This window comes from Diabrotica undecimpunctata, chromosome 5 (assembly GCF_040954645.1).
Source record: "Diabrotica undecimpunctata isolate CICGRU chromosome 5, icDiaUnde3, whole genome shotgun sequence".
In the NCBI taxonomy this organism is placed as follows: Eukaryota; Metazoa; Arthropoda; class Insecta; order Coleoptera; family Chrysomelidae; genus Diabrotica; species Diabrotica undecimpunctata.
The window spans coordinates 143,608,587-143,634,249 of record NC_092807.1 but is presented as its reverse complement, the minus strand read 5'-3'; the positions used below and the strand labels follow the sequence as shown (position 1 = coordinate 143,634,249).

The 25,663-nt window shown below is 31.9% G+C and overlaps 1 protein-coding gene across 1 annotated transcript in view; it reads right to left on the bottom strand.

Annotated features, from left to right (window-relative positions):
* Window positions 1–384: 384 nt before the first annotated feature.
* LOC140441916 (putative sodium-dependent multivitamin transporter) overlaps window positions 385–25,663 on the bottom strand; it is a 68,484-nt gene continuing 43,205 nt past the window's right edge. Inside the window, exons 6-10 of the mRNA XM_072532914.1 lie at window positions 22,852–23,122; window positions 18,514–18,660; window positions 14,581–14,805; window positions 9,770–9,915; window positions 385–8,173 (exon numbers count right to left, since the gene is read on the bottom strand). Of these exons, the coding sequence (XP_072389015.1) occupies window positions 7,897–8,173; window positions 9,770–9,915; window positions 14,581–14,805; window positions 18,514–18,660; window positions 22,852–23,122 (1,066 nt within the window). The 3' untranslated portion in view covers window positions 385–7,896. The remainder of the gene's footprint in view (window positions 8,174–9,769; window positions 9,916–14,580; window positions 14,806–18,513; window positions 18,661–22,851; window positions 23,123–25,663) is intronic.

The following is a 25,663-nucleotide window of genomic DNA, read 5'->3' as shown; positions in this document are numbered from 1 at the left end:
ATTTTGACTCAATCTTCAATAATTTTTTTTAAAGTCTTTTTCTTTTTTTGGAAGGACAAGAATCTTCAGGTCTGACCTTGACCTTCAATATCTCGGTAACCAGTAAGCCGAATGTATCGTTTTTTTTTTAAAGAAGCGTCTTTTAATGTTCTTTAAGTGTATAAATTTTGAAATCGATATGTTTAAAGCTCGTAAAGTCATTCAATTTGTTTATAAGCCTAAAAAATGTTTAAAACTTTTCTAGACTCTCCTAGTGAACCGATTTGAATTTTACAAAAAGCGTTTGAAAGTTTGAGCCTTCCTTTAAAAAAAAAACAATTGCAACTATCTGAGAGCCTTATTTAGGGCCTACTATAAATTTGAAAATTTGCGATTTTTTTCCAGCAGGCTGGATTGAAAAATTATTATGCAAAACCTATCCGACCGATCTTAACAAAATTTAGCACACGTTTTAAACAAATTAAAAAGTTTTTCTAGGCGGAATATGGAGCTTGTAAGTCAAGTTTAAAAAGTCGAAAACATTTAAAGGATTAACTTCATTTTTTTGTACTTTTTTTCCAATTATTGCTATTTTTTCAACAATAAACATTAAATTTTCAATTTCTAGCTAACGAAATATTGTGTAAAATTGAATACCGAAACTTTTAACTTTGTATAATTTTTTCTCTAGGATCAATATTTTCCGAATTATAAACGAAAATAGGAGCAAAAAAATGAGAAATTTTCAATTTTTTTCAAATTTTTTTAAATAAAAAATTTAGCACAGGGTTTGCGACTGGCGCATATCGTGATTATCGATATTGGGCACATCCTGAAGGGATTTCAGCAAAAAAATAGCTTCCTATGGAAAATGTCCATTATGGTCTGAATTTCTACAGATCCCACCTAGTCTAATAGGTAGAGTCCAACAGACAATGCATTCAGAGCAATACAAGTGAGATAAACAACCATCTGTCTCGTTTTTATTCAATCATCCAGTTCCGTCGAAATTCACGAAACGAAGCAATCAGTGTTATGCTATTTTATAACAGGTAAGCACAATATTTATTTATATTAATTTTATAAACTGAACTTTCTAAATAAAACTCTAAGTTTTAATATTGAATCATAGTTTTAAACAAATGTGATTTAGTCAAGTCGTCAGAGAGTTGACCCCTAAAAATCGCACGAACAAGCTGAATTTTGCCGAGAATATTAATTTTGGGACTCAAAAAAAATGCAAAAAAGTTTACCACTTTTACCTCCGGGCTTCCAGTGGGGTAAAAACGCAAAACAATCGATTGACCAAGAAGAATCTGAATCCCGTAGAAAAAAATGTTACTGAGATAATTTCAAACAAAAGCATTTTTTATGTAGACTGAACTGTTCTCTTAAAAACAACGCTTACACCGTCGATTTTGCATGTCAGTTACGCGCGCGAAATCAATGTTCAAAACAAATTTGTATCAGCACGACGGTAAAAATTCGATAACTTTTGATTCAAGTGACCTATCGACAAAAATCAATCAAATTTTTTATGATTCTCATGAGATCAATAAAACTGATCGCTTTCATTGACCAGTTGTTTTACTGTTTGTTCATTTAATGTTTTACATTACAAACGATCACACGGCACGGGAAGTGCATTTAAGAAGACGGTTTTGGGTGTATTTTATTATAAAAGTTGTGTTCGTTTAAAAAACGTAGTAGTGTAATTGAAAAAAAAAAAATTTAATGTTTTAGATCTTTTGTTTTGTGTAAGTTTAAATCCAGCGTGTTTTAAACATATTTCAAATGCCTCACTCTTGTTGCCAAAAGTTAAAACTAAAATTTCATGCTATAGGTTTTTAAGGGTGGCCTCTAGTAATTAAAACTTCATAGTAGCTATTCAATAAAAGGGATAGATTGTATTGATCTCGTGAGAATCATAAAAAATGTCAAAAATCGCGCCATGTTTTTTATTTAACACCTGTATAAAATCTGAGTTTATTTGCGGCAAAATATAAAAACTGTATACGAAAGCTGAACTCTTTACCTTTAAAACACATGTTGATTTTTGCCGATAGGTCTCTTGATTCAAAAGATATCGAATTTTTACCGTTGACTTGATATAAATTTTATTGAACATTGATTTCGCGCGCGTACCTGACATGCTAAATCGACGGTTGCTTCAAGCGTTGTTTCTAAGAGAACCGTTCATTTTACACAAAAAAATGCTTAATAAACATTTTTGTTTAAAATTACCTCAGCTACATTTTTTATTTGAAACATTTTGTTCTACGGTGTACAGATCGTTAAAATAGTTTTTTTTGCGTTATTCATCATGATTTTTGAGTTATTTCGTTTTATTATTAAAGGTGCGATATCACCAAACTGATTATTGTAACACAAAAACATTTACCTGCATATTACTTTTAGAATTAACTTACATAACAAAACTTATCTAATAATGCAGAATTAAAATGGATATTAAGTAACAATTAAGTTTTTCGTTTTAGTTCCGCATACGAAAAAAAGTTTATGTAGACTAACATAAAATGAAGTTAAAGTCTACCTAATGTAAATGAGGTATACACATGCTGACCCAAAGAAATGCATACTAACAATTGAATTATCAACACCCAATTTCTCATAATAAAACATTAAAAATATATTATTTAAAAATTATTTATCTAAAATACTGAAATTCTGGTAGATACAGCTTGTCAATAATAAACAAAATCCTAAAATAGCACTATATTTTTAACACGTTCGTGGACAAACCGGCATTTGCCGCCCAGATGTTAATAGTGTTGTAGACTCCTAACAAAGTTTGCGTTTAAAGGGGAAAACATTTTCAATAAATACATGGTCACTGCCCCAGTGGAAGTAAAAGATACGAAAAATATGTTTAAGAAGTACGAATACGAGTATAAGCTAACTACTTAATTCATTATTAGCAAATTTTGTTTTTTTTTTGTTTACATTGTACTGATTTTGTTGATACTGTTGTTTCACTTTTTATTGCAATGGATCCTAAAGAGAAAATAAGGCTACTACAGTTAATGGAAGAACAATGTGCAGAAGAATATAAGGAGTCTGATTGATTAATGATAATGATATCATTGGTCCAGATTTTACTACTTCTACGGGAAGTAGAAGTGAAGATTTAATGGTGAATTCTAGGGGATTACGTGGTAGAATCGATTTCAATTATCATGGAGGCCGCCAGTAACCTGATTTAATCCATAAGGATTATGAAGACAACTCTAAATGAAAAGATGATAACGATGAGATCCCATAATTTCATTTTGATGGCGGTAGGACCAGCCTCCATATCGAATTTAGATTAGTAGCTGATCTACTACGAACAACTAATCGCTCCACACAAAAAATACTAGATATAAGAGAAATAAGAGCAGAAGAAACCATATTATACAAACCTTACTTTTTGCATATTACAAGGTCAAGTATATCAATTCAATGAAAAAGACAGAAAAGATTTGATTTCACGTTCAAAGCGTCTATGTATCTATTGATACGTATTTCGACTTAATAAGTCTCATCAGAATAGTTATTCATAGCCGTTCTTAACGTGAAAAATAATCTTCTCTGTCTTATTAGGAAGCAACAATAAAATGGCTTCGTTATGGACGCAATAGCGACACCTGATAGAAAAATCGGTAAGATAGAATCTGAATTTGTTTCGAAACTATCTTACCGATTTTTATATCAATTCAATTCAATAGCCATCAATTAGGAAAATATTTGGTATGGATCCTTTGTATTATAATCCTGTTTTTCATTGTTCACTCTGTGGCAGATGATTTGAACAAATTTTAAGGTATTTCTTTTATTCTATAGATATGTAAATCCTGATTGTTAGCAAGATAAACTAAAAAAGGTGAGACTTCAAATTGATCAATTGTTGGGAAATTTTAGAAGAGCATATATCCCCAACGGAAATTTTTAGTAGACAAATTCCTTTTGTGTTTTCGTGAACGACCCAGCTATAGACAATATAAAAAATAGCAAGAACCAAAATAATATGGCATAAAAAGAAAAGCCCATACTACTGGTACACTAGGATGTAAACGTAGAGGTAATCCAACTATTGTCACAAAAACCAAATTAAAACAAAAGAGAACTTATATGTGAAACGCGCGGATATATGTATCTAAATCTTCTTCTTCTTTTGTGAATCTTGTGTAGACAAGTCTGATTGTCAATGTGCTCCCAGTAAGTTGTCGTTCCATCGTTTTCGTAGTCTTTCCACTGATCGTTTTCTTATTGGGTAACCGTTTCTCGCCGTCTTAACTACTCTATTTATTGTCATTCGGCTTATATGATCGCTCCATTCTACTCTTCTATTTCTTACCCAGTCTTTGATGTTCTCAACCTTGCATGTCCGTCGTATATCTGTACTTCTAGGTCTGTTCCGTAGTGTCTTACCATCGATTTTTTTAAGAGTTTTCATCTCTGCTGTTTATAGCATTCTTTTTTCTCTCTGTGTTGGGTCGTGTGTCTGCGGCGTATATCTTTATTGGTCTGATAACCGTTGTAGACATTTTACCTTTTATATTTTTTTCCCGATATTTTTATTTCTCCGCCATATTGTTTCATATAGGCAACCTGCGGCTCTGTTTGCTCTGTTCACTTGATCTTCGACTTCTGTTTCGAACTTTCCGTAGCTAGTGCGATACCTAGATATTTAAACTCCGTCACTTGTTCTAATATCTGACCTTCCAGCTTTAATTTACGTATGTTTACAATGTTTCGGCAGGCATTCCTTGCGTTTGTCAAGATTCTAAAATGTACAAAAATTGAGAATAATATGTTGTTGTAAAACATATAATAACATCTTATTCTCAATTTTTGTACATTTTAGAATCTTGACAAAGACAGGATTACCTGCCGAAACGTTGATTTTAATGGAATAATAAAATCTAGTTTCAAATTTAACAGTAATTATTGAATCCAAGATATACTGAGAGTACAGAATTAGGAGCATTAATCATAAGTGAATATTGCTTCACAAACGTAAACGCGGGTCAGTATTATGTTATTGTTTATATTTACGTTCCGCTATCATTCGATTAAACTCCATTTATTTAAGGACTGAAAGGAACATAACACCAACATCATTTATTATTACATTATTATATATTCGTCTGCATAGTAGATTATTTTAAGATGTTTTTCTCACATTTGCTCCCATGTATTCTTTTCTAGTTCTTCCTTTTTTTATTATTTTATCGAAGGTTAGGTTGAACAATAGAGAACTCAGGTTTCTGCCAGCTTTATTTGGGCCAGTTTCTTCTACTTTTACTTTTATTTTGTTGTCATGTTAGATATTTTCGATCGTTTTGATTATTTTTAGATTATGCATCTAAATACGTGTCTAAATAAAAAGACAGACGAGAAGTCTTATGAATTACTATTAAGTGGCATCCTAAAATGACAAAAGTTTTAAATAAATATCGCCAAGACAAAGACAAGCCTGAAGAAATATCTTAATCCAATAAGAATACGTAGCATACTATTCTTTTAATAGTGGAGGTGTAAAAAAATAACGTTTTACTTATTAGACATAACATTGTTCCCAACAGTGGAAAGATAACATCAGTATTCTTTATGTGTTCTGTATTGAGCTGTACATGCCGCGGTGTGCTCTAGTAATAATTTATGATCTGGGACACAACGGTATCTCCCCCTTATGTTTTTTTAAGTTTTTTTTTAACTTAATATATGTTTCATTGAAAACTATGTACATTTTTAAAATTTTTATGTATGTCAACGAACGTGTTAAGTAGGTACTGACAACACAGATAATTGGGCATTTACAGTAAAGCTGGCGATAAAAGTTAATATTAATGCACAAAATCTGGGTTTGTGCAACATAATTGATCGTACGTTTAGATATTATTAAAAGATAATATTATCTTGTAAGAAATCAATTTTTTAATATATATTGAGCAACTTGGAAAACATTATTAGGTTAAGCTGAGGAAAAAAAAATAATTTTGAAACTTATTGCAGTTTACTGATAAGCTGTATCTGTACCTACTCTATATTTTACGCATTAAAAATACCCGCTATAAAAACTATTTGTCAGTCATTGCGGCGATCGTATCAATTAAAATTTCACCTTAAAAACGGTTTTATTTAAAAAATATGAATTCAAAAAGCATTAAGTTTTCTCCATTATAGTATTTAGAAATTATTCAATGTTTAAAAATCAAGTAACTTGGGTTTTTCTTTTTTATACGAGTATTCAATATTATTCAGATCACAAATATAAGAGATTTTTAAAAAAATTTTAGTCACTGAAAATTTGTAATTAAAAACAATGCTTCTTTGTTAAACATACATTTTCTATAGTTTTATTGCCCATGTGTTTCTCCTTTGAGGTGTTAACAAATTTTTTGAAGACTTCGTTAGTCGAAATGGATAAATTTTATTAGCGATTTTTTTTTTAAATTTCTACGCCACCATTTAGAGTGACTTAAAATATCTATGGCAAAAATTTTATTAAATTATACTTATTTATTAATAACGAAGTTATGATAACATAAAATTTTAAAAGTCAATTAGTTACGAGTCATCAAAGAACACCCTGTATCAACTGACTGTCACTAAAACAGAATTTCAGTTTAAATCATAATTGTCTCTACTAATCCACCATCTAATTGGTTACATTTGTCGTAGCGCTTACGAATATTTCTAATTACATTTCTTGGTTATTGGGGAGTAATTTCTGCACGTTTTTGTCGAATTCTTGCACGAATTTCATCTGCATCTCCTGGACGGAATTTCGCAAATTGTTTTTGATAACTCACCAGAGGAAAAAGTATAAAATTAGGAGATTTGAATAGTTGGGTAGCCAATTTATCTAGATCTAAAAATCGCTAATCAACATTCTCCCTTTTCGACTAACAAAAAGTATCGTAGTATGCTTTGGAAATGAGAAGAAATATTAGGTGTCCGTAAACATAAGTAAACTACACTTTAGTGCTATGTTTATGTCATGGTCACTTCATGAAATCCTTTCTGGCAAAGACTTTCATTTAAACAATTTGCCAAGTATCATAACCTAACTCAAATATTAACTCTGGCCATGAAACTTTAATCCAGTCAAAATAGTTTAAATCGGGTTAGAGCTACATTATTCTGTACAAAATTTTGAAGGTCTTTTTTCAGTCTTGACCCTCAGAGTAATGGTCGTTGAGATATCGTGTATAATCAATCCATCTCGTTGGAGATCTTCCTCTTGGTCTTCGGCCTCCTACCTTCTCTTGACTAATGAATCTCTCCATATTGTATTTTACTAATCTTCAGTATTTTAGAATAGAATTATTTGTTGTATGATCGGTCCATGGAATTCGAAGCGTTGTTCTACAATAAAACATTTCAATGGCGTACATCTTACTTCTTTCTGATTTCTTAGTGTCCAAGATTCACATCCATATGTCAGTATTGGAAATATTAAGTAGGAGACCAATTTCATTTTGAAGATTTGGCTAAATTATATCTACGTTTTATCTCCTCCTAGAGTGCCCCTGTGTTTGTGATCATTAATCCCAGATATACGTTTATTGTGTTGCCATCCACTACCATGATTTTTTTCTGTGATATATTTAACTCCAAATCAAACCATTTAATCTTATTTTTGATGGTAAAGCCACAAAATATTTTACAAATTATGAGTTCCACTGTCCATATAAATCCACATATAAAAAAGTTACATGAATCAATATCTCCATTACCACTATATCACGAAGTTAAAGGGCCTTATCTATAAGCACGAAAAAATTATATAACTACTCAGTTTGCATAAATAAATATATATTTTAAATAGAAAATCTCCCTACTATCATCTTTTTAAACATCGGTTCAATAATATCTAAACTATTTGAAGAATACTTAAATACTAACTTTTTAAATCATTTCGGTTTTAATCGCATGACCATTTTGCAAATCTTCTGTAGACGTTGATGCTAATCCTTCAATAGTAGTCAATTTAATGGTATTGCCAAACTTTTTCTCCAGTGCTTTCGCTAAAGGAGGAATAAACAAATTGGGGTCGTACATCCTTCTAGGACGTTTTGACAGTTTATTTACTGCGAAACTTATGAACAGTCCTATTATCATTGTCAATAGGAGTCCAAACAGTCCGTTATATAGATAAGATACCCTATGAATCCATAAATACGTCCTAAAAAATATAAAAATTAATATAACTTGATATATAAACAAACAACATGAAAATGGAGAATGTATGGCTTTCAAGAATTCGTTCGTGACAAGTACTTTTCATAGCATCATAACTACAGTTTCCATAATATTTCTGTTATGTTGTGTTAAGTTGTAAATCTACCTTAATATTTGTAAACCTACCTTAACATTAGTGACATATCAAATAGATAGAAGCCCGGGAGTGAAAGAGAAGAACAGACATTGACAGTCGACAGACTGGTTTTATGACTCTTTAAAGATAATTATGTATTAGTATTAGTTTGGCTTGTAATAAATAAAATGTACAGAAATGAGTCGTCTATATAAACAATTTCAAATAAAACAAGGTGCATGATTAAAATCAAAAATAAAATCAACTTCACAAAACATTTACAGCAATTAACACACTCTATTCTCTCCAAAACCAAACCGAACAACACACAGAAGGATGTGAATGCAACATCTGAGAGAGACCAAGACCGCTAAGTGTCAGAATAAATGAGCAAAAATAAAAGTAAATATAAAATAGATAGAAATGCTTGTAAGTAGAGTTAAAGTAAGACTGGATAAATGAAAGAAAGAGAGGAAACTGCTTTTTGTGGCAAAACAATCGAACCCAGATGAAAGGTCTTTAAGAATACTGTAAGACGAGCTATTATGTGTAAAACTGATAAATATAAATTTAAAAATAAGCAAAAAAGTTTGATGGGAAAGAAATAGATAACAAATGTCTGTGCAGGGGATTAATATGGGTATCGGATTATGAAGAAATAAAATTGGGGAAGCTGACGACACGAATAACGTGAAATCGGGTGATTAAAATGATAAAATGATAGGACCATACCCTAAAAATATTTTTAAATACACAGCGCCACCCATATTGATGGGGTGGAACAAACTTATCTTTTTTTTGAACACCCTGTATATTTATACATTTTTGCACTCTTCTCGATGTTCTCCTTTTTACAATATAAGATTTGGCTGTGTTATACGAGGTAGTTTAAAAGATAATTTAGATAATAACTCCCTGTAGAATTGTAGAGATTTGACATAAAAAATAATATTTATGTTCAAAATATTTTTAACATAATCTACTATTGTCTAAAATTATTAACATAGCGAAAATTATTTAATTTTGATATATAGGTTTGAAGGATACTTGGAATGAGTATTTTCTGAGTTTTATTAAATGAAACACCCTGTATATTAGTATTGTAATGAAATGTTATTTTATGATACTTCATTATTTATTAAGCAATCTCTATACCTAACTGCTTTGTACGTGAGTTATTCGTGATTTTTGAGCGAAACATTAATTGCAACAAAAAGTACGTGAAATTTTATTAGGTTGGCCGTGAAAAAATACATAATAATCTAGATTGATTCTTAATTTGTTATTATTTAATAAGATATAATTATTAACTATAAACAAATTAAGGATCAGTCTAGTTATATATTTTTTCGCGACCAACCTAAAAAAATTTCAAATAATTTTTTATTGTACCTAAGTAGTAAAAAGTAAAATGACGCCATTAAATAAATAATTAAGTAAAATGTAGATTAGGTACCAACTTACTTTTCAGATTGAGTGGAAGTCACAGGTAAAGTAACATTTGTATTTTCACAGCCGTCAAGTCTTCTAGCAAGAGGAACGGGTGGTTTTGCTCCAAGGGCCATCCACAAAGCCATACCAACCCCAACCACTAAACCACAAACGGCTCCCTAAAACATGTCAATATAATCCATAGTCATTTACCAATTTATTTAAATCTCATATATAAATTATTTAAAGTACACAGTGACGTCTCAAATATTAATTTTTTTTAGTCATATAAGTGGTTTGGCCAAAATTTATATTTTTTGATAAACCGTTGTTTTAGATCATACAGAATCATACATAACTCTTTATAAAGAATAACTTTTTTTCATAAAACTAAAAATAAAAAAGTTTTCCGAGTTCCGATCGAAGCCTGAACGAGTTATGTCAGCTATCAAGTGATGTGATGAATAAACTAGTTTTTCAGTTGTAATACAAAGTTATAATTTACAAAAAGTAATAACGGGTGGATATTAAGTGTTTGTGCATCGTTTCCAAGACTACCGCAGAGGTATATTAACCCGTGTCAGGTATTTGTTCCTTATTACTAAATACCAAATTATTAAACAATTTTGACCTTGACAAACACACAGTTTTCGATAAACAATAATCAAACAGTCTGCAACCGACAGCTGTGTGGTGTGTTGTCTGGTTCCAGACTACGAATAATACTATAAGTGGAAATGTTGCCTTTGACTATACCGTGTACCGGGATTTAATTAAGTATCAGATCTAAGTAACCCAATTCAGTTTATTGCTTATTGCTAAACGGATGATTGTTTGTTTACGACATTGAAAATATCGTTGTAACGAGGACACACTCTGACCTAGTGAAATTTGCAATGTAGTCGAAAGATTATTAAATAACGTGTATCAATTAACAAATAACAAACGTATTATGATAACAAACTCATGTGTGTTAAATAGCTGAAAATCACGGGATTATGGGTATTATCATTATTGTTAAGAATGAAGAATCAAGAGAACGGTCTAAGTTAGTATTGTCAACGTCAACTGAGTACTATCTAGTATTGTACTTAGATAACTAATAAACTAAATCATGAGTATCTAGTGTCTTTTAAATAAATCTACCATACGAGACGATAAGTGAAGCATTATTTATTACAACCGGCAATACCAGCAACAGTACTCCTACAGAAAACACCTACGTTTCAGCTACAAAATCGGCCTTAAGACCTATTTATTAAACAAAAAACAATGTGTTATTCTACATACAGTGAAAAATTTACTTTTTAATACAGTGATTAGGTCAAAGCTATAGGCGATATAGTCAAACCTAAAACATTTGTTTCGAGTCTAGAATGTCTAATAATAGCATAAGTATTTATTTAAATAGCGCTGAAACGCTAAGGCTAACTGGAACAGCTTTCGTATAAACATTGAAAATGATATCTACCAAATGGAATTTTCTGAAGAATTTGAGCCTAATCAACAGTGTAATTATCTCCAATGCTGAAGCCTATATAGAAAAATCTACTATATCGATGTGCCGAAAAGCCAACTCATGGTGGAACGAAGAGTGTGCAAAAGCTGTCCATAAGTGTAAATCAGTACTCAACAAATATCGCAGGATAAAAAATTAATCTAACCTTATTTATTTTAAACAACAGATAGCTGCGTACAGAAGCATTTTTAAAATGAGTAAAAAGGAATCACATCAAAAATACATTTCCTCGATAATCAAAGACACTGATCCTTCTCCAGTTTCATCCAAACCAGGCAAATGCAGGGGAAAAAACTCAAACTACAATTGGATGTAGTTATGCATAAAAGAACCAACCCAAAATATATGAAAATGAGCTATGACAGGTTTTATGTATTTAAATTGCAAAAAACTGTTGTAGGGCAGTTTGAATTATTTAAGCGTTCATTAATGGATAAAACTAATTTATTGGTGTAAATCTAAGATAATTTAATGACCATATTATAAAAAATGTTATTTTGTTTTTGTTATGTAGCTTGGTTCTTTTTTGCATAATGTGAATACCTGGATTATAAACTTTGAATATTGGAACCACTCTGATATTTATTCAATATGGATAAAAAGTAACACTTTAGAAGGCAAAATATTTTATTTATCAAATCAACATGTATTATCCGTCAAATTCAAAATCTAAATTAGCGTCGTAACCATCAAGATAATCTTCAACATTACTATCACTTGTCAGAGTAGTATAGTGGTGCTTAACGTCTTCAGGAATAAGATGTAGTAAAGATGAGATGTCTTCAAGCTTTTTGGGCGATATTGGTTTGCCCGTAGGCCACAGTTAAGTTAGCGATGGCGAAAAGATATTCCTTGTGTTATCCAAAGAAGGTCTGCCTTTTGATTTTTTTGAAATGTCTACTTGAACATAGTCTTCCCTGTGTGTTTTTGACATAAATAATTCAAATGGTTTTTCTTTATAAATTTTTATTTCTCTCAAATGAAGCCAATTAATTTTTTCTCCAGACGTATCTACTTTGCGGTTGGTGATAAGCTTTTCTGTATCTTTGGTCCCAAAAAAATGTTCCGTTTTCATTTTCGTAACCTGTAAGGGATTTTTTTTACGACAGCTTTTTATGATATTTATGTAATCGTCTTCACTGTAGATTCTTTGCTGTAACTTTAATGCCTTTTCTATGTCTGAAAAATCGCTGTCGTTTTTTAAAAAACTATGCCCGGAAACCAAAAACCTTAATGAAATATCTTCTAATGTCAAATGATTTTCCAATGCAGCATTTAACATTTGTACAATTTTTATATTTCGGTTTTGGCCACCACAAGAATCTGACCAAAGTATGAGATGTTTTGTGGATTCAGGAACATGTCGCGCAATGTGCTTGAGCAAACAAGACCCTACCTCCTGAGCTCCTCTACCAGCTTTGCCTTCTAACCATGTATAACAATATCCTTTATTGAATTTGTATGAATGGATACCAGTATTATAAAACCATATCTGTCTCTTATAGAAAACTATATTCGTGGGAATTTTTGGCAAGAGTAATGTTTTTTCCATGTCAAACGTAAGGACTTCTAACCTGTCATCGATTTTTGCCTGTTGCATGTCTTTGTTCATTCTGTTTCTTGCTTCTTCCTGATTAGTTAAATGTATTTTATGCTCCTGCAAAAACTTTTCTTTATCATCGTTACTCTTAGCACATTTTACAGCAGTATTTATTTTGTCACATAGATTACAGGTGTCCTTTTTTAACGGCTTACGCCGTAGATTAAAATTTGAATAAAAATTTTTTTTATACTTTTGATAGCTGACTGGATTTTCCACTTCTTCTGAATACAAAGAATGCATTTTCTCAATAGTTATGTGGCTTTCTAAATACTCAGCATCTTGCATTTCTTCCCGTCTGTAATGGGACTTATATTTTGGAAGTCTTTTTATGTGGTTCAACTTCGTTGAAACGTGTACTGCTAAGTTTATTATAACCACCATACGCTCCTCTCTTATCAACTATACTGTCCGACTTAATCTTCACGAGAGCCGTATTAACACGTTTTGTTGATATTTGGAGCGTTTTAACAAACATGTCCCGGCAAACCTTAATACTACTTATTTTATATACTCGAGTAAATTGTTTCGCCCGATCACTAGAACTAACTCCATAATGACGCTTGACTGGTTCCTCGCTGATAAGTGTACCTAAATAAGTTGTTTGGGAATCATATGATCCTAATTCCCATAATTTCTTAAACAGTTTTTCTCGTTCTTCCACAGAAACCATCTCACTGCACCTATTCTTACACTTGCACACGTAGTTTTCAAATTCTTTGGAATTAACATGGATACCTCTATAATTTACGTAAGGTTTGTTGGTGTTCTTGAACTTTTTCCTGCTATCACGTGTTTGATTGTTATATTTGCGTTTTCGACCCTTTGGCCGTCTGCCTGTAGAAGTACTTTGATTGCTAACTACATCTTCCAACGGGCATTTTCATCTTCTGTATCTGATGAAGAGGGTACATAATTCGCATCAGCAATGCTATCATCGGTGTCTTCTGAAAAATCACCCCAATCTTGTAACAGATTATCACCGTCAATGGTAGGTTCCTAAAAAGTATTGAGGTTAGGTTTCGAATTTTTACTTAATCTAAACAAATTATTTTTGCACGCTTTTAATACTTATTACATACCTCATCTTTGTTTTCTTTTTGTGTTAGCTGCACCATATATCGTCCTCTGGACACAGACATAATGATATCATTCGTTAACACTTAAAATGTAACTGAAAGATAACGGTTTATGTAAACACAACCGGAACCAACAATAGAATAACTAGGTATGAAATTTGCATAAAGGAACCAACCCGTTTGGTTCCTTTATGCAGAATTCTGTAACCGCGTTTTACTGTATGCATAAGGGTACTATCCCACAGATGGCGTGACTATGCACATAAATAGGTTGGTTCTATTTTGCATTTTATAGAACACTAATTTTTATAATCGAAAACTTCATTATCTCAAAACTGCCAAAATGTGGGTTGGTTCCTTTATACAGAACTACATCCAATTTCCGCTCTCCAGTATCAAAATCACTTAGTTAGAACAGCAAGAAATAGCTGACATGTTAGCCACTAAAGTTTTCAAAAAGATTGATACTAAAAACAACTCGATTACTGCACTATAAATAAACAGGAAAAACTTGAAATCCAAGAACTTATTACATGCACTTCATTCTTCCAAAAATTCACTCAACAGACTCGTGTATTTAAATATTTGAAAGATGTATGTGGAAAAACATGTAAAAATCATGAAAACTAATATCTGATATACTTACTTCTTCGTTCGCCATCGTTGTAAACATTCCTAAAGAAAATAATCCTAGAAGAGGTCCGCCTACTACTCCAAATATGGTCAAAGCAGCTTGAAGAAGGCCACCTAAAAATTGCGCTAAAAATGCCACTGCTATGCAAACTGCACCATATACTAACGACAAGAGCTTCAGCTGTACGGCGGAAACTGTTTCCGAAAGAGGTTTCTTACGTATTGTTAGATACAATGGCTAAAAAAGTCACATAAATGCTCAATCATTGTTATGTATTGCGTGGATTTAAAAATGATTATTTAAATTAAAATACAGAATTAGTAGGCTGGATTATTTGTCGAAATTAGCTTCTAAGAAGAATCTTGAATTAAATTCTACCAGGACCACATTTTTCTTCGATTTTACCCTTCATAATCAGCTGCAACAATTCGTACTTCTAAGTATGTACCCCAAATATGCTGTCTTTCTTCTTTTAATGGTGGTCAAAAGTTCGCTGTCTCTTCCCATTCTGTACAACACCATTTCGTTCGCAATATGATCTATTCATGATATTTTTAAATCTCCTAAAAAGACAAATTTCATAACCTTCTAGCTTTCTCATTAAGTTAACATTAACAGTCCAATTTTCGGCGCCCTGAAGAAGAATAGAGTGGATATAAAATTTTATCATCCGATATCGGATTTGCATATGGAGTTTTTTTATGTTTTTCCTTATTAATTTATGTTTTTCTCTATATTAATGTGTTTTTTTAATTCTATATTTTCTTCTTTGTTCCATGATATTAGGTATTTCTTAAGTCATCCAAGGTTTTCGGCTTTCTTCTTTCTTTTGTGGAGTTGTTTGCCATAATTGTTGTTTCGTAGTTTTTGTTCTGCCTATCAATAAGAGATCCTTTCCTGATGCAATAGTAAATCCTTTAAATACAATGTTGTGCTCCAAAATCTTCGTAGGATGTGATATTATATATTTTATAATATATTTCATCTCGTGGTTGAGAACTTGGCTCTTGATTTGTCACTTTAAAATTTATTATCTACTATATCGCCGGCTGAATGCAATAGTGGCTTAACTCAAAAATTGACAAAATTGAGTCAACATCACTAGAAGGTTTCAAAAAGCCTTATTTATGACCTGTAAAACTGGCACAATAATCATAGCAAAAATGTGCGCTAGACGTCACTAGTGTCGCTATGACATGTCGGTTGAGATAAATTGTTTCTTGCAGTACTGGCCCTTTTTAGTTGTGCACTGGAAGTCGAACCTTGTCGATATTAAGTTTGTATGCAATATCGGCACTTTTGTCTCACTATCGCAGACAATTTTAGATATTTTCAAACTGTATCAGTGAGAATTTTGGAGTTGTGTCACATTAAATAAAAATTTTTTGACCATTTCTACTAAATCGTTTATGTTAACTTGTTATAAAAAGTAGAATGACTTCGTTGTTTCAGGTTAAAAAAGTCTCTTCTTATGGTAGTCAATGGAAAGTAGAGGTCCTTGCTCATAATGAAAATGTCCCTAATAATGAGAAAGATGATGATCAGTCCAATATGGAGAATGTTACTCCTGAATGCACGGAGTGCATTGAAGCAAGGGAGCAAATAGGGACGAAATTCCTCTTTTTATAATGCAAGAGATTTATTTGTTTTCTTCTTAGCTATTGGCCAATTTACTAAGTTTCTGACAAGCTGATTTCTTCTTAATATATCTCTTTATTTATGATCAATGATGATGATTATGATGTATCGCCTACAATTACAGAGGTCTCTTATGACAATTTGGAGACAGAAGTATCACAAGACGTGACCATTAATAAACCTAAAAGTAGGAAAAGGAAGGCTTGTCCGGACCAATGGAAAAGAAATGTTAGAAAGTTCCTTAGACATTCAGGCCAAAAATACACCAATGTTAACGGTAATCTTGTACAGACTCGCAGTTTAGGTCCATCTTTCAATACACATAGACCAAAATGTAATGAAAAATTCACGTTACAAGAAAGAACACAGATCTTTGAAAAATATTGGTCAATGGGATATATATGGACAACGAAGTTATATTCTAATCTCCATGTCTATGATTAAACCAACTTATCGATATGCAGATAAAGGCTACACATCAAGTTGTGGCTACAATCATGCATTTAATTTGGAAAACCGAGATCAGAAAAACATAAGAGTGTGCAAAAGATTTTTTATATCCACCATTGGAGTTACTAATACATGTATTCGAACTGTTATTGGGAAAACGGAAGATGGCTTTATAAGCAACGATCAAAGAGGTAAACATAGCATACATACTGTAACGAAACTATGAACAGTGTTCGTAAACACCTTTCTTCAATTCCGACAATGGAGAGCCACTATTGTTGAAGTAGTACCGCAAAAATATATATAGAAGGAGGCAAAACATTGACAGATCTGTAAAATGAATATAAAGCTATAAATGAATTTGTAAAAATTGGTTTATATCGTAAACTTTTTAATTATTCATTCTTTTCTCCCAAAAAAGATCAATGTTAGTATTGTGAAAAATACAAAAATTCGAGCAGTGAAGAAAAAATAGCCCTAGAAGATGCTTATAAGAACCATCATAAGAAGAAAAACTTAAGCCGGGAGCTAAACACACTTGACAAAGTTGCTTGTTTTGACCTACAAGCTGCTCTACCGACACCAAAACGAGACGTTTCCACTTTCTATTCTTTCTTCTTCGCTTTCTATTTTTTTCTCTGGTACTCACTACTATTTTAAAACTTCATTTGCACAAGAGTAGTACAGATCAGTTGTTACCACCAAGAAAAAGTTAAGCAAGCATGGATATTATAGAATTAGAAAGGGCTTACACTGGCAGCCCGCCAATAACTGAAAAAAAGAAAACAGACCTTACTAGCCTTTGCGAAAACAAGAGTGTTGTCTTCAACACCACCAATTAACCATTATCAATATATACTTTTTTATTTCGTTCTTCTTAAAGTTGTTAATAAACACATTTTCTCATTCCAATAACTTGTAGTATTCTTTATTGAACCTTTATTTCAGTTGATAGGACTAACAAAAAAATGCCAGTTTTGTATTTGCCTTAATTAGTCTTGAAAGCCAAAATGTTGATGTGCAATAGTGGCACAACTTAAAATTAGAGTTAAGTTTAAAAGTATGTGTTACAATTCATTAAAGGCTACCTAACGCTCTCTCAAATACACCAAAATTTTTTTTTCAAAATCCATCCATGTAGTAAAACAAATAAGACACAATTATTGGCACACAAACTTTAAACCCCTGTTTTATCCAATTACGAGTTTTTGTGGGCTACTACTGCATACAGCCGACGATACGTAATAGAAATAAACCATAATTTAAATTGAAAATACTGTTACGATAAATATGACTCATATTTAACTTGTAAACATTTTGTTATTTTCTAGTAGCTTCTCCGGTCCGCTAAAAATCGGTCTGGCGTTCCATCCTATTCGAGAAAGGTCGCCATCCGCTTCGAGGGAACTCTGGAATAACGGCTATTTAATATACATATAGAGGACATTTTTATTTGAAAACAAGTTAGTCTGAATAATGGTATCGAGTCGTCGAATTGTAATGCGAAAATAAATTAGTGTAAATAGTCTGAAAATAAATATTGTAAATAAATAATATAAATTAAAGTAGTTGTGTTCTAGTTTTTAGTGATAAAAGTAAGAATATATATATATATATATATATATATATATATATATATATATATATATATATAAATTTAATAAAGATTTTAATTAACTAAGTGTTAAAACATTTTATAATAAATAAAGTTAATAAATTAGACTTATAAAAATAGTTCAATACGATAACATTCTCAAAATACAAATCGAGTACTATTTCAAAAATAGTGAAAATGTAAACATTAAATATAAAGTATGACGACACATTAATTGTTTAATATTTGCGAAACAAACTTACTTTGATATAATCCTCCACTGTAATGGCCGACAAACTGTTTAATGATGCAGAAATTGTAGACAAAGATGCACTAAATATACCAGCCACAAATAATCCGGAAAGCCCAGGAATATCTCCCATTGTATCAACTACGTAATATGGTAACAACTAAAAATGAGTTAAAAATAAACAAATTACATTATCAAATTATATTTAACGAATATACAGAGTATATAATACTTCTTATAGCGCGTTAATACTATACTTGGGTTAATGAAATTTTATGTGTGCTTATTACTGAATTGTTAATATTTTTTATAAAATACCACATATTTAGGTTCCTTAAAATTTTAAAAATCCAAATTTTTTTCTTGAAAAAGTTTGTTAAGTGATTTTAGTAATTTTAATTTATTATTTTAATTCATTTCATTTTATTGAATTTTTATTTTATTTTTAAATTTTTTCATCATTATTTTATATTTTATTCTTTATCATTATTATGTTGTATTTATGTTTATTTATGTCATTTTATTTTTATAATAAATGTATTTGTATGTATATTATGTACGAGGCATGTTTTTTAAGTAAGTACCGTTTTGCGATTACGCCGCCGCAGAGCTACGGTCGGCGTTCCGCGCATGAGCGCTGGTTACCTACATCTCTTGTCTACGCACTGACGCCATTACAGTCTGATTCTTCATTGTATACTTGTTTACTCCAGTGTTTAAGATGCCTCCAATAATCGTAAGTCACGCTGATTGTGAAGTACGGGCTGTTATACGATTTCTTAGTGCTAAAGACGTAAAACCGATCGATATTCATCGTGAGATCGTTGAAGTTTACGGACAAAACATTATGAGTGATGGAATGATAAGGAAATGGGTGAGAGCATTTAAAGATGGCCGCACAAATGTGCATGATTAAGAACGGAGTGGGCGTCCTTCGGTCGTTAATGAAAATGTGGTGCAGAAAGTGGACGAAAAGGTGAGAGAAAACAGACGCTTTACAATTTCATCATTGTCCGACTGCTTTCCTCAGTATTCTCGTAGTGTTTTGTATCGCATTGTTACCGAGAACCGAGAACTTGAATTACCGGAAATTGTGTTCACGTTGGGTTCCAAAAATGTTGACGGATTTGCACAAAACCCAACGTTTAGGCAGTGCATTGACTTTCCTTGAGCGGTACCACAGTGAAGGTGAAGATTTTTTAGACCAAATTGTTACGGGTGACGAAACGTGGGTGGCCTACGTCACACCAGAATCGAAACAACAATCCATGGAATGGCGATATTCATCATCACCCCAAAGAGTGAAGTTTAAGCCAACAATTTCTGCCCCGAAAATCATGTGCACAGTTTTTTGTGAGACATTAAAAAATCTGCGTCGTGCAATCCAGAACAAAAGACGTGGCAAGTTGAGTAAGGGTATCGTTTTGCTGCATGACAATGCCCGTCCACATGTGGCTAATCAGACCAAAGATTTCATCAAATTATTTAAATGGGAAACTCTAGATTATCCTCCATACAGCCCTGATCTGGCGCCCAGCGACTACCATTTGTTCCACCACTTGAAGAAACACCTGGGCGGTCAGCGTCTTCAAGACGACAACGAAGTCAAAACATTTGTGATGCAGTGGTTAACAAGTCAGGCGGAAGAATTTTATCAGGAGGGTATTCAAAAACTGGTGCCACGTTATGACAAGTGCCTCAATATTCACGGAAATTATGTAGAAAAGTAGATTAAGGTACAGGCTTTCATGTAAAAATAAAATTATTGCCATATCTTTGCACGTCTTTTTTTAATTCCAAAACGGTACTTACTTAAGAAACACGCCTCGTATATTACTGTATACCGTAAGGTTTCTGCACGCATCTGTATTACGTTAAATATTATTTCGGGCCCTTGCAAAAACATACAGGCATACCGAGCCACTAGAAGTACCCACTTAAAAAATACAGAGTGTTTCATTTAAAAATATATATCTTTGATACGGTATATTATGGAAAACACTGTATATTTGTAACTAATTTTAAAATGTGGAGCTTAAAGCTAACTCCTATTTTTATAAATATCTTTTTTGGTATCTCTTATAATAACAGATATAACGGACTTTATCAGAGAAGTTGATCACCCTGTATACCTATGAAGAACTAAAGTCTACTTAAATCGCAACAACCTTGAGTTAAATAATTACTCATAAACAAATCTGTAGAATTATTTAGGTCAATAGTCCTAGATCATGTCGATTTTCACAGTAACAAGACCACACCACTGTAATAAGAATTCATGTAAGGTCGACCAAAGTGACATTATTATCTGACTTGAAAAAACGGCTTCCCAATTTGCTAAAAGAGAATTTCATGAGTATATGGCAACAATGTAGATATCGAGATACTGACAAAATAGGCGTAACAATGAAAGCCAGAATACGACATAAGGATCTATGATATAAACAAGAGTCACATATAATATGTTAATAATGTCATATAATCAGGGTAAAAGATAATACTAAAAAGAATAAATACTTATAATAAAAGGATAATTAAGATTACTCACTCGATTAAGGATATAGAAAATTTTTGGACTCAAGGACGGCTGTACCGATTTTAATGATGTTGGTTTTTGGATTCGACTCAGCCCCGCAGAATAACCATAAAAATATCGTAAAATTTAACGAAAAAAAAAATTAAGGGGTATTTTTTAAAAGTTTAAAAGCAGGTGACACTGCAACTATTGTAAATATCGAAAAAAATTTAACTTAGGAAGCAATACGAAGAAGTTCCTGATCATCCGAATGTGCATTTTATTAATGCTCTTGATTCTTCTTGTTAAGGTGTCTGTCCGTTGCGAACGTTGGTGATTCTGGCTATGATGGCTTTGTAGGTTGCTATACGGAATAGCTGTGTTGAGGTCTTTCTATACCGTGCTTTCAGGTTAGCAAGCCAGGATATTCTTCTTCGTCCTGGGGCACTTTTCCTTAAATTTTACCTTGCAAAATGCATTGGAGTAGCTCATATCTGCCTTGATTTCTCATTATATGTCTTAAGTACTGCAGATTACAGCCCTTCACGATGTTGACCAAATCCGCGGTTGTGTTCATCCCCGTAGTACTTCTTCATTGGTGACTTTGTCTGTCCATGGTATCTTCAGGATCATTCTGTATAATCATAGCTCAAAAGCCTGAAGTTTTGATAGAGTTTTCGCCTTCAATGTCCACGGTGCTACTCCGTACAGAAGCACTGAGTACTTACTTACTAAGTATACTTGATTGCATTTACCCAATTCATCTGATAAGTGCCGAATGCTACTTGCGGTTGTTGCTGGTGAATGTTCGTGGTTTAATGTCATTTCAATTACTTTAAATTGTCAAAGGTGTACTGTGCCCATCATTTAGTGCAGCATGTCGACAGCTCAATTTGCTTGAAAAATAATTGGGATATGAAAATTGCTGAAGCAATTGTTTTGTGCATCTAGAAGTCAGATACGCTCATTGTTTGTGATCATTATTTCGACATGCTTCCCATCCAATCCACATGAACTGTGTCATGAGCGAGTTTCCTATTCAAGTTAGGAATGCCATAGGGAATCAAGCGACTTTTCAATAGAGACTTAGAACGTGAAAGTGAACATGATCGAAATGAACTGAACCAAACAGTTCGGACGAATGTACCAATGTTGAACTCACAGCAGAAGGAAGTGCACAATAAGGAATGAAACTGACTTACAAAAAACAAGTAAGTTGCATTGCTAAATGATCTTTCTGTCGAAGAGTTCTTCGAGCAATCGCTGGCTATCGGTAATGGTCGTATTCTTAACAATGAATTGAATGGTTTAATTTTGTTTCCTGACAACTGCAGACACAGCAGCACGCGAGGCAGCATCGTCATTAGATACTGAATCTTCTAAAATATAGAATGGAACAGAAGCTCATCAAACTTAAAAATTTTAAAACCTAAAATCAGTGAATCCATACCTTTACGTCAAAAATGCCAAGAACAAGTAAAAATATTAAGATTAAGGCACACTAGACTAATAAATAGATATGTGATATCTATTGAAGATCCCACCATACGCAATACGTGCAATTTTCAGATAAAAGGAAAATATATTTTAGTTTACTGTCCAGAGCACCAAGAATAGCGACAGAATAACAACATATCTGTGCAGTTAAAACATTTTTATAATTAAAGAATAAATTAAAATAACTCTAAAATATTTAAAAGACATTAACCTTTATAATGACCATAAGGTAAAAATACTACGGAGTGCTTTGTATATTGTCATGTAAATCCTAATGACCCTTACTGGTCTCTCTAATCCCCTCTAAATAAAAAATAAATAAATAGTATCATAGCTTACCTGATCAGCAGAGTTGATACGTTTCGATAGAACTGGATCACACTTATAATACCGGGAAAAAATTACCAGTCCCGAAAATGATGTGCTTAGACTAAGGCAAGTTAAAATCGGCCAATTCCACCATAATGCTTTTTGAGCAGTTTTTAAGTCTTTGACTGTCAAGTATCTCTGAACTTGCGTCTGATTTACCCCATACAGAGAAAGAAACGTTACACCTCCACCGAGGATTAAAGTAAACCATGAATGCCTTACAGTGGGATCAGGGCTAAAACTATAAAGAATATTATATATATATATATATATATATATATATATATATATATATATATATATATATATATATATATATATATATATTATATATATATATATATTATATATATATATATTATATATATAATATATATATATATATATATTATATATAATATATATATATATATATATATATATATATATATATATATATATATATATATATATATATATATAGTAAACTCTTAAATATTGGGGAAATCTGCAAGAAATACTCTAATGTGTATCAATTGTTTCGCCGAACGTTTTCGCCAAAGAGAATTAATTTGGCTTCTTCAGGACTGAAAGAGAATAAATTATAATTAGCTACCATATATTATCTATTAAAACATTATTGATCTTACCGTAACTTAGAATTGTAGAGTTAGAATATTAAAAAACTTTGCTAGTAACATAGTGGTGTTTTTTTTGTTACTATGTGCAAAAAAAGTTTTTTTATAAGAATTGAAATGTATGGTAGCTTCGAACTTGACACGTAAAGGCTTACCCAAGGTTAATCGAAAAACCCAATGCAACTACATTTAAAAGGAGGTAATTCTTTGAAATGTCGGCAATAACTAAATTTTTGATTTTTAGATAGTTAAAAGTGAGGTTCTGTTTAAGCCAGAACGCAAGCGCTGACAACTTCATTGCGTTCTGGCTTAAACAGAACCTCACTTTTAACTATCTAAAAATCAAAAATTTAGTTATTGCCGACATTTCAAAGAATTACCTCCTTTTAAATGTAGTTGCATTGGGTTTTTCGATTAACCTTGGGTAAGCCTTTACGTGTCAAGTTCGAAGCTACCATACATTTCAATTCTTATAAAAAAACTTTTTTTGCACATAGTAACAAAAAAAACACCACTATGTTACTAGCAAAGTTTTTTAATATTCTAACTCTACAATTCTAAGTTACGGTAAGATCAATAATGTTTTAATAGATAATATATGGTAGCTAATTATAATTTATTCTCTTTCAGCCCTGAAGAAGCCAAATTAATTCTCTTTGGCGAAAACGTTCGGCGAAACAATTGATACACATTAGAGTATTTCTTGCAGATTTCCCCAATATTTAAGAGTTTACTATTTAACTAATCTGCAAAGATTAAATTTCTTTTCTTTTCTATATATATATATATATATATATATATATATATATATGAAGTAACAAGAAAAAAGTCAAGAGACCTCTCTTTGATAGCAAATTATTTGAACCGCAAATTCAAAGCCTCTTACTATTATTAGAGGCTTCTGAACGACGCTAGAAGTAACCTTTTACTCCGACATGCATCTACGGTTCACCCTTGAAAAACACTATCTTTTTCACTCTTTACGTAGAGAAAAGACGTTTAGATGAAAGTAAAAGATTGCATTTCATTTCAATTCAAATTCCACCATTGCTCTACACGTGTTTCGAGTTATTCAACTCCTCATCAGGAATACTTGTGGAAGTTCAAACTGAAATGAAATGCAGTCTGGTATTTGGCCTTATTTTGCTTTCGTTTAGACGAATGTATATAAACAGTATTTTGATGTCAAAGAAATCAATAGAGATGTTCCACCAAGTACCAAATTCAGAAGCATAAAACCACTTTACACTACATGATTTTATCATATAACAATATCATATGAGATTTGTTATGATTCCTCGTTTCTATGATGTTTTAAAAAATCGTGTTTATACTGAATGATAAGTTATGAGTTATGATATGAGTGACAATGAGGTTTTATTGATTTTTCTTTTTGTTTATGGTCATAGAGATATAAGACACAGTATAGGTAATAACTATTAGATTGGAAAATAAATCTTTGCTTGCATTGGCTTCCCGACTTTTAATAATAATACTCCGGAAACAACTGCGTACACCTAATAGTAAGAAGAAAAAGATCAGACGCCTTTGGGCTCGCAGGTGGCTCTTATGAAGAAATAGTGGACGGGGCATATCAAATTTAGTGTATATATTATACCAAATTAAAAATAATTAATAAAGAAACTAAAATTATGACTAAGACTATAAAACACTAAACTACGAATAAAATAAACTAAATAAATAATAAAAGAAAAATACGACACAATAGCACAGATTAGACAATAGGCTCAATATCAATGCAACAAACAAATAAATAAATAAAGAATGTTGTCTCTCTAAATATGTCGGTGTTACCCCGAAAATCATATAACTTTATCATGCGGAATAGGTACCGTCCTATTCTCCTATGACAAGCTATGACGAGCCGCATGCCAGTGCCTATGACAAAATCATATGACAAATCACACAGTGTAAACATGTAAATTTCACTCCATGACCACATCATATGACAAATCACATGATAAATTATGTAGTGTAAAGTCGACTTTAGTCATACCATGAAAATATGTGAAGAAAAAATTGATAAAATGGGGAAACAAAAATTTCGGAAAGTTAGTTTATGCCAGACAGTAGAAAGTTTTGATTTGTGCCAGACAGAATAACAAAAAAATATAAGAGTAAAGAAACAAACGCACATATGGTAT